General features: G+C 53.6%; 1 protein-coding gene across 1 annotated transcript; it reads right to left on the bottom strand.

The window, feature by feature from the left end:
• Window positions 1-7,014: 7,014 nt before the first annotated feature.
• LOC101778494 lies at window positions 7,015-9,327 on the bottom strand. The gene is made up of 3 exons (XM_004961698.3): window positions 8,803-9,327; window positions 8,269-8,336; window positions 7,015-7,813 (listed from the first exon to the last, which is right to left on the bottom strand). Exons 1-3 carry the CDS (start codon window positions 9,288-9,290, stop codon window positions 7,494-7,496), a joined length of 876 nt encoding a protein of 291 aa, XP_004961755.2. The 5' UTR covers window positions 9,291-9,327; the 3' UTR covers window positions 7,015-7,493.
• Window positions 9,328-9,985: the final 658 nt, after the last annotated feature.

Below are 9,985 nucleotides of genomic sequence, written 5' to 3'. Positions count from 1 at the left end.
TCAAAGTCAAGCAGTTCTCTCCGGGGGACCTGGTATGGAAGTTAGTGCTGCCGATTGGGTCAAAGGATCCTAAATTCGGTAAGTGGTCTCCCACGTGGGAAGGGCCATATAAAATCGGCCGATGTGCCCCGGGAAATGCTTACATTTTGGAAATGATCGAAGGAGAAGAGTTTACTAGGGCTTTGAACGGGAGATACTTGAAAAGGTACTACCCTAGTATATGGGTCGGAGCATAAGGATTGACCGCAGAATATGATAAACAAACACACAGCCGATACAAAAGCAAATCGCCTAAAGAGAAAATATAATCGTCCAAATCGGCCGATTTATCATTCGGTACGGACGATGGGTAACACGGCCGACGCAGTACAAGTCACCCTTAGAACAAAAAATAATCAACCATGCTTTTTCTTGAGTTCTCTCTCAACCCGGCCTAGTTCTATCAAAAGACGGATGCTTCGTTCTTCTATGTCTTTCATCGCGGCCTCCGCTTCAACTTGACGAGGAAGAGGATGACTCCGGTCCATTGCCGGGCGCGATGTCCCTACCGCGGCATCTCCAAGGACAACCGAACAAGGAAGCGGGTGGCTCCTGTCAACTTGAGGGCGCCTGTAGTCGCTACCGTCGATGAAGTCCCAGATCCGTTGGACGTCGGCGGGGATGTGATCCTTAAGTTCTTCACGGTGAGCCCTAATTAGGTCTTTGTCTTCTTGCGACAATGGTTCGTCAGAATACACGAGCCCGATGGCTCGTTCGAGTTCAGGACTAAGGCGCCGTGGTTGGAAAATAAGACAACACACAACCGCCTAAGATGAGGTGTTTTAGAAGAATCAAACCATGACGGAGGCAGATCTCTTACCTGGTCGACAGAGGAAAAAGAAGAAGACGAAGAAGACATGACCGCAGAACACGCCGACGGAAACAAGTCAGGGAAAGAGAGAACCAAGTCAAACAGGTGCTTTCAAGAGCGAAACCAAGGCTTGTATTTATAAGTGGATAAGGCGTGGATGTTTGGTAAGACGCGTCCCGTCGGAAGTAAAAAAAGGTAATAAATAAGAGGGTGCCGCGAAGGACGGTCAAAAGAAGCATTAATGTCCTTACAAAATGACCAGTACTTTTACAGATCGCCCAGAAGGGCGTTGATGGCCGCAATCGCTCGACGTCGGATCTGATCGGCCGAATCTAGAACCCGTTGGTCATCCTCTGCCGACCCCGGGACTTCTGACATGTGGCGGAGGAGTCTAAGGGCTTCATGGGCCAGATGCTGCCTCTCCCGCTTTAGATCAGTGATGACGGAGGGGAGCTCCTGAAGCCTCTTCTCTTCAATGGCTATTTCCTGGGTTACTTGCTCCATCTCCTTGGCGAGTTCTGCTCTCCGGCATTTGAGGCGGTCTATCGTGCCGACGAGGCTAGGGCAGGAGTCCTCGAGGAAGTGAATTCGTTGATGTACCTCCTGAGCCTGATGCTTGTACGAATCTTCTTCTTCACGAGTCTTGGTCAGTTTGGCACGATCGGCCATGTGACGCAGAGCCCTCAAGACCGGGATCCGCATTGACTCAATGTAAGCGGCCGGCACCAAGGCTTCTTCTGCTTCCTCTGGGACTTGCCCGCTGACGTCACCAAAGAGCTGCCGAATCGGCGAAGCATCCTCCACTAATCGGCCGATGTCCTCTTGAAGAAGGGATCATATGTTCTCGAGCTTGGCGCGGACATCGTCAGGGACAGAGCTCAAAGTAACCTAATGGGAAGCGACTTCCTCGTCATCAGAAAGTACGACCGCAAACGAGAAGAGGCTGTTATTAGGGGTGTCTTGTTCCTGTAAAATGGTAGATGAAAAGAGAACAAGTCAGCCGATGGTGGTAACAAATCGGCCAATAAAGGTTGGGAGATCTCTTACTTCTTTAAAACGGATTTTTTCCATCTGCATTTGTGAGACCGTCACCCTCGACTCTGGGACTAGCACCATTGGTTCGTCGGAAGAAGAAAACTCAACGACAATCAGCGCTCTGCTCGGCCCGGCTTCTTGGAGGGTGACCAATGGTTGATCGAGCAGCGTGCTTAGCGTACCGGTAACCTGCGTCGAAATTAGTAAGAGCATCATCCAAACATTAGAAGATTGGGTTGAAGGATCGTGTACCTCAACAGGAGAGGGCGCTGGCATTTCGGTAGCTGCTTGGGTCGCCGCCGATTGCTGAGGATTTACAAAGGCAGTCTGTGCAGCCTAATATAAGAAGAGTCAGTATGGAAATAGCAATCGGGAAAATCGGACAGTGAGCTTACCTGTATGGCCTCCACCAATAATGACGCGGCGGCTGCTCCGGCTTCTGTGGCAACTTGAACATCGACCTCTTCAGTAATCGGAAGGGTCGACACGGCCGAGGTTTCTGCCGATGCGAGTATGGGTGGGTCAGCCAATTCTGTACGAGCACGCACTCGGTGACTGGTCTTCTTGACAACTTTCTTCTGTGCCTGTTTCGCTCGGCCGACGATGTCGTCTACAGAAGGAGCATGATAGCCGATGAGGGGAATGCTGTGTACGGATAGCGATCCTCTATCGGCCGACCACTCCAGCTGCGTTTTGGGGGAGCGCGGCTTTCAGACTGAATCAACAACAAGAGTCAGTATATATGCGTAAAAATGAGGAGAGATGAAAATCGGCTAGGAAAAAGAGAGGTACCTCGGCGTTCGGGTCAATATTGGCTGGATCCAGGAGATTGCAGTATACTGCTGCAGAGGCACAGAACAGGTACTGTTTTCATTCGGTCCACCATAGCTTGAACTGTTGAACGGCGAAAGGGGCTACTATCCAACCGGTCAGATCTATGGTGCTGGAGTCTGGGATCCGATCACGCAGCTGGTTATAGTCAAGACCCTTGGTGAGTTCATCTCTGAACTTTGCTCGGCCAACGAAGTATGCGTAAATCGGCAATTGACCTAGGCCGAATTGCCGTGCTGCGACGGAAGGGTTGTAGAACTCATAAGTAGGGGCATCTTTCCCCGAGAAAAAGTTTGCCGGTAAGATCCCCGGTTTGATTAATTCATCTGTGAGGTTTTCATCGAATCGGCCAGTGGTTGAGTCAAAACAAGAAGGGAGTTCAAAGATTGGATCCTCCCTCTAATAAGGGAACCAGCTGGTTGCATCTTCGCTGAAGCCGTTATAAAAGCACCTGAAGTATTCGGCCACCTTGGTAGCAGAATATGAGCAACCAGAAAAGGCCGATGCTGCTTCGCCGAAGGACGTACATCGGCGTCGGACGGTGGGATTTTCTGCCGATTTGATATTGGGGAATGTCATGTGCTCCACTCGCTGCTGGGAGATCTTGCTTATGTACAGATTAAGCCACAGGTTGATGAACCACCAGGGTCCACCGGGGTTTCCAATCGGCTCCCCTTGGGATAGTTTGACGCCGATTTGGTGCAGCATGTGATAGGCTGCTCCCAGTAGGTGCTTTCCAAGGGGAATAGAGGCCCCTGTCGATAGTGCCTCGACCAGAGCCTGCGTGTTGGTGGATGGACCGGCTGCTCTCCCACAGAAAAAATATTTCTCTAGCCACATCATTAGGAAGGCCGTATGCTCTCTGTTCTCGACTGTTCCGGCCCTTCTTTTGCATCTGATGAATCCCTTCCATCCGCCGATTCCCTTTGTGTCCAGCCGATGAGATGTCTTGGCCAAAAGGCGAAAAGGGGTATCTGGAGAGGAGATGTCAAGGCCGGTCAACATGACTGCATCGGCCAGGGTGGGAGTCATAGCTCCGTGTCCGAAGAGGAATGCATTGAGAGCGTCGGACCAGAAATAGGAGGCTCTATCACTAATGGCTCGTTTCTTTCCATTTGGGATAAAGATAGATCGATGCACTGGCCGATTTTGTGCTCATCCCATTGGACTCTCTTGGAGGCGGCTATCCGTTGGTACCATTCTCTCCAACCGGGGGTTTCATTCGGCCATGACCTGAAGGTACCTGACCAGTGATCTAGGTCCATGGTTGATTGCTTAAAAGGGATCCTATGGGTTTCCAAATTGATTAGGTCGGTTGGATCCGGGTTTCCCATGGGACCGAGGCAGATAAGGCCGTGAGTTTCTGTGAGGCGAATGGTAATCTGATGCCTAACCGCCTAAGAATGTAAAAAGGGGGTACGGAAGTAAGAATAGATCTAAAGTAAATGCATTATTGTTAAGGAAAGTTTCGGTAATGACCTCCGGGATGAAGCTCATCGTAGTTGGCGGGATCGCCGGTAGAGCTGCAGATGCTGAAGCCACTGATGGGACTTCGGTTGAAGCCCCGACTCCCGCTGATGGAGCTCATTCTCCCATCGATGAAGCCGCCGCCGTTGCCACTGGAACTTCTGCCGGTGGAGCCATCTCCGGGGCTTCGGGTGTTGGTGAGGTGCCTGAAGATGCCGCCATTGGAAAAGTAGGGAGGAATGTAGATGGAAGGAGATGCCGGGGAAAAACTGGAAGCTAAGGAAGGCACCGGAGGAAGAAGAAGGCTAGTACGTTAAAGAAGGAAGATGTGAGCTCGTAAGGAGGAGTACGGGACGTGCTGATATTTAAAGGTGGTCTGAGAAGGGGTAAAAGCGGAATTTTTACCGCGCCGGCGTTTCGATTTTTTCGGGAGGAGTGGTTGTTGTGGGCGCCCGTTTCAAAAAGATTGCAATCATCAGGCTGGAGACCGCGAAATGGAAGGATATTTTCAATGCGTTTGTTTCGGAAGGGAAGTTGAAAAGAATTTCGAAGTAAAGACTATGTTTTACTCCAAAACTGGGGGGCATGTGTTGACGTCAGATTTTGATACCTGTAAAATCGGCGTCATGAAAGGAAGAAATCAGGAGATGTGGCAAGACATAGAGGTCACGGTTGGAAATCGGCCGATTGGTGCTACAGTCGAGGATCGGCCGATTGACCTTTGAGGGTGGAACTCCACCTTGCCCGACCCCCGAGTCCTGGGGTCGGATGCGTCCGACCTTCCGAGGGTGGAACTCCACCTCGCCCGACCCCGAGTCCTAGGGTCGGATGCGCCCGACCCTCCGAGGGTGGAACTCCGCCTCGCCCGACCCCGAGGGTCGCACTCGACTGTCCTTTGTTGATGGAGTTGGTAGAAATCGACCGATTAAGAGGCCGGAGCAATTGGGCCGGTATGGGCTTAAAGTGGACTATGAAGATAAAGAGGGAGTCAACCCATGAGAGCATGATGATCGACTCCAGTACGAATCGTACTTGTAAATATTTGTTTTCGTTTAAAATTAGAGATAGAGTTATAGTCGGTTAAGAAATCGTTTGTAACAGGCTATAAATAGCCACCTTCATAGATCTGTAATCAACAACCAAAGCAATACAAGAAACTACTATTTCCTCGCACTTACTTTCGAGCAGGCGACTTCGCCAATACTTTTCTTCTTTCTCACGAGTTCGTACGGGTTGGCGGGGCTGCATCAACTTGATCTCCGGCCGATTCTGTAAGTTCCGTTTATCGAGTAATATCTAAGCTTTAACTTCGGGCGCATCGCTGTCGTTTCGTTTAGATTTATTTACTAGTTATCGATATTTACTAGAATCCTAAGTTTTGCCTGTTGTTCTAGTTTTATCACCAGTTATCCAGCCAGGAATTGGAACTTTCGGCTTTCTTGTTTTCTGCATAGCCGATTTAGATCTATTCCTAGTGTTGTTACTGTAGCGTTGTTTATATTACTCTAGCAGTTTTCTTTACTAACGCTGCCCGATAATCGGTTGCATTATAGCCGATTTCTTTATTACGGCAAATCGGCCGATTCGCTGATAAGCTATCTCGAGATCGGAACCTTAGCCGATTGCAACCTCTGGGATTTGACACGCTTCTTTCCTTGCCAATCAACAGATCAGATTGGCTGGCACGTCGCGCGAACCGCACCAGGGCGATCACCTGAACAGGAGTTAAGCAAATTCTCCCGGGTCGTGTGTCCGACGCTGAGGATTCGATCAGCCGATTTCTAACGCCAACAGATAGGTTCCGTACTTTGCTTCAAACAATCAAAAGGATGCCTTCATTTTCTCGGAGGCTAACAGCAAGTTCTTCTTTTCTTAGAAGTTCAGTTCGACACTGCTTCAATGTTTTCCCCGGAAGATAGTAAGGCCCATCTTTTTGAAGATGGTAAGGCCCGTATTTGTCCTAAGCTTTCGGACGCTATGCAGGTCGAACTAAAGGGTGCGACAATCTATTTGCTGACTGGGCTGTCGAATATGATGCCCGCGGCGATCTAGTTAGGCCGATCGTTACATTCGGCCCATTTGTTCCGAGTTGTTGCGGTCCCTCGCGGTTACTCGTCGAGCACTCGAACTCAACACGGACAGACAGACACGATTAGGTGGGATCAGGAGTGACAAAGGAACTCTAATTTAGCATGAATCAATAAGAATCGGATCATAATTTATATGATTTTGAACAAAAATAGATAGGATTGTGTTGGATAGTAAAGGAGGTATAAAAGCCATAATGCGAGACACTGTGGAACCGTACTGCCGACGCTTGTCGTCTTCCCCGAAGACATCACCCCCGCTGTACTAGGTCATCAACTGCAGGAGACACACGCACTGTCGATCGACGGACGACGCCTCAGCAGCTACGGGCGGCATCGCCGACGAGCAGCTTGCAACCGGCCGTGATTTTACAACGAGATTCACCGTCTCCACACATGCCCTGCCGCCTGCGGCCGCGGCGCCGGCCGGCTACCTGACACCGGGGCCTGAAAACTGCCGCACGCGTTTGTACACCTGCAGCTGCAGGTCGTGCTATGCGCCATTGCCCATGCATTGGTGGCCGACCAGTAAAATCCACCGTCGATCGCGCCAAATGGCTGCCCCTGCACCCGCTCAGACGCGCCATGCATGCCCGGCTGCGGCTCGTGTCGCGCGGTGGCACGGGAATTGCCGGCTTCTCTGCCGTAGCGACATACAGTACGTACCCAAAATGCTTTGCCTAGTGCAAAATGTACGTAAGAACGCAACAGCAAGTAACAGGTCGTAGAAGATAGAACCAAAGGTGGAGGAGAAAAAGAAAATGATTTTTTTTTGACTGGCCGAGAAAGGCATAGACAAAATCATATGGACATTATGAACAGTGCGCCAGGGTAAACACAGCCGCAGCTTTCTTTACCACGGGGGCGCCCTGCCCCTCTGCCTCCCCCGCCGTGCGCGCCTCGTGGTAGGGCCGCGCGCGGCGGACTGCCCGATCCGCAGCGATGCGGGGGCGGGCACCGCGAGCGGCCGAGCGCGCTACACGGCAGCGCGGCTCGCGGACACGCGCTGCAGCAGGCCGCGCCCGTCCCCTCCTGCCCCGCCGGCCGCAGTAGGCCACCACCACGCGCGGCCTCGCGCGCACCGCCGCGCCGGTCCAAGGCACGCACACGCACACCCGTGCCACAGGACTCGTGCGTGGCCCACGCGGGCACGCGCACGGGCGGCGCTGCGCTCGGGCTCGGCGCGTGCGCCGGCGTCGGGATCGCCGGCCAGGCGCCGTGGTTCATGCCGTGCCAGTCGTCCTCGTCTCCTGCGCGCGCTCTTGGGGGTTTGCTTGTTTGCTCACGCACCGAACGGGCCGGGCCTTGTGACGGCGAGCCGCGCTCATCACGGCATGTAGAGCTGGTTCCGGCACTTGCACCGCCACGCCTCCGGGTAGTACTCGGTGGTGACCAGCACCCCCGGCGGCACGGACACGTGCACCGGGTAGCAGGGGCTGCAGCTGCCGCACTTGGACGTGCACCGCGGCGGGTGCGACCCCGGACCGCCCGACAGCAGCCGCCGGCCGCCGTAGCGGACCGCCGGCTCCTGCACCTGCATCCACTGTTGCACACACGGAATAAAAAACATATAAGCAGCAGTTCAGTCAAGCTTGAACCCAAGCACGGTCCCTGCCCTACAGCTAGCGGTGCTGATTGCCCCAATAATCAATGGCGACGTGCGCCGCCGTGAGGCTGCCAGGCGCGGCAGATCGGGACCGGTGGATCGACTGGCGTGCCGCACGGCGGAGGACCAGGACCGTTCCCCGAGCTGATCACGACCTCTGCATGGAGGAGATCGATGCATGTCCACGGTGCCATCGCTTGGGACCGTACGTACGTGCGATTTGGACATGCCATCTGCCGCCGGATCGGCTGAGGCCAAGCGGCGACGCCCGGATAAGCAAGGTACCGGCGTGTGACATGGTGGTCTTCTGAACTACTTCCACGGAGTCCCAGATGTGAAGAAGTGCAGTGCTGTGTTCTGCTTGAATGGAACGGGACGAGCAGCGCACGTACCTCGGTCACCGCCTGAGCACCGGGATGGGCTCCTACCGCCGCTGCTTCCTCCGTCTTCCTCCGGGGATCTGTTTCACGGAGAAGGGAGTGAAATGAGTGATCGCCAAGTACAGCATTGCGGTAGAAAAGGGAAACTGTGCAGCACAAGTGCGGAACGTGCATCTCTACGGCCATGGATTTTCGCTCAAGGTATCAGCAAACTGAATCTGTACGCAGTCGTGCATGCAGTTCTCGACAGAAATGAAGAGAGAAGCAGTCGTGCAGGCAGCTCTTGACATAAAGGAAGAAGAAGACTAGAAGAGAACCGAGAAAATGCAATAGGAAGTCGAGAATCTCCGTACTCCCACCACGAACCACACAAGAAAGACGAACATCTTTTGTCTTCTTTAGTAGAGAACATATGATGAACTAAAGTTTCAAAAAAAACATATGATGAACTTTTTTTTGGTGTGTGCGCGAAAGATGAACAAAGCTAGCTACGTTTGCGCACAAAAAAAAAAGAGTGAAAACAAGGAGTTTGTTAGCTCAGCTTACCCGAAACAAGCGCGGCGCCGACAAAGCAGAGGGAGACGACGACGAGGGCCGCCGCTACCACGAAGGCGCATGCGACGGCGCCGAGCCTCCGCGCGGACCTCCCCCTCCCCCCTCCACCACCTCGGCCTCCCCCACCCCATAAGCAACGGCTGCATCACCCGAACCACCTCTCTCGCTTCAACCTCAGCTAGCTCTAGCGAGCACGGATCAGAGCTCGCTCGAGAAGGAGCTAGCCAGCCAGCAGCCAAACGCGGAGCCGAAACCCGGAAGCGGCCGGGGGCCGGGAGCGCGAAGAGGACACGGGGGACGAGGGGATAGATGACGATGATGATGATGAGCGGATGCGAGGAGGGCTGCCTCTGCCTGCCTGCTTGCCCGGCCGGTGTCGCCAAGCACTGTAGCCGCGTCACATCGGCGTCGCACTCCAGCACCCCCGGGCACCTGATATAGCAGCCAGCGGCCCGGCAGGGTAGCAAAGCTAAAAGCATACGGCTCCGTCACGCACGGCGGGGAATTTAATATCGGCGAGCACACAAAGCAGCAGGGCGTACGCAATACTAACTAGCAGTAGTACGGTCGCGCTCTAGAACGCTGCTGCCGCCACCTAAACCGCTTGGGCTCTGTACGGCCCGCTTTGTGTGTGGACGGGACGGCTGCAGTTTTCTAGAACGGGGACTCGCTAATGCTTCCCATATCACCTGTAATACACCTGTAACATGGCGAAGTTGATACTGGAAGAAAGGCAGCATGGCACACATGCATTTCACACAGGGTAATTAACTGATCAGCAATGGGATTACTTTTTCCCGTGCATTGTTGGCCGCTGCCAATCATATAGGTGTTTAGTTTCTTTTTCAGTAGAGGAAAATGTGGGAACTGAGAGGGCGATCGTTTTGGTCCTGTTGCACGGGGTTAACAGGGACATGGTTGTGGACCAGGACCACCCCCCGGTTGCATGTGTGCGCAGAGACACTGTGGTACTTATCAGGCTTGCGCCATGCATGTTAATGGCAGCCTGCAGGTGGTCCATGGCGAAGCGAGCTCGCGGGAGTGGTAGCCGACCGCGACAAGCCTTTGGGGCGGTCGTCGTCGTGGGGTTGGGGGTGCCCGGCAATTGTTCGGCAGCTGTTGGATTCGACAAAGATCGGGGGGGGGGGGGGGGGGGGGGGGGGGGGGGGGGGGG

Source organism: Setaria italica, chromosome III (genome assembly GCF_000263155.2).
Source record: "Setaria italica strain Yugu1 chromosome III, Setaria_italica_v2.0, whole genome shotgun sequence".
NCBI classification, from domain to species: domain Eukaryota; kingdom Viridiplantae; phylum Streptophyta; class Magnoliopsida; order Poales; family Poaceae; genus Setaria; species Setaria italica.
The sequence above is the reverse complement of the archived record's forward strand: the minus strand, read 5'-3'. Positions and strand labels throughout refer to the sequence as shown.

Coding starts and splice junctions, on each gene's coding strand:
- LOC101778494 (XM_004961698.3), bottom strand. CDS start 9,290: ATGCTTTTAGCTTTGCTACCCTGCCGGGCCGCTGGCTGCTATATCAGG. Junction 8,337..8,802: donor CGGCGCCGCGCTTGTTTCGG/GTAAGCTGAGCT, acceptor TCCGTGAAACAG/ATCCCCGGAGGAAGACGGAG. Junction 7,814..8,268: donor GTGCTCAGGCGGTGACCGAG/GTACGTGCGCTG, acceptor TGTGTGCAACAG/TGGATGCAGGTGCAGGAGCC.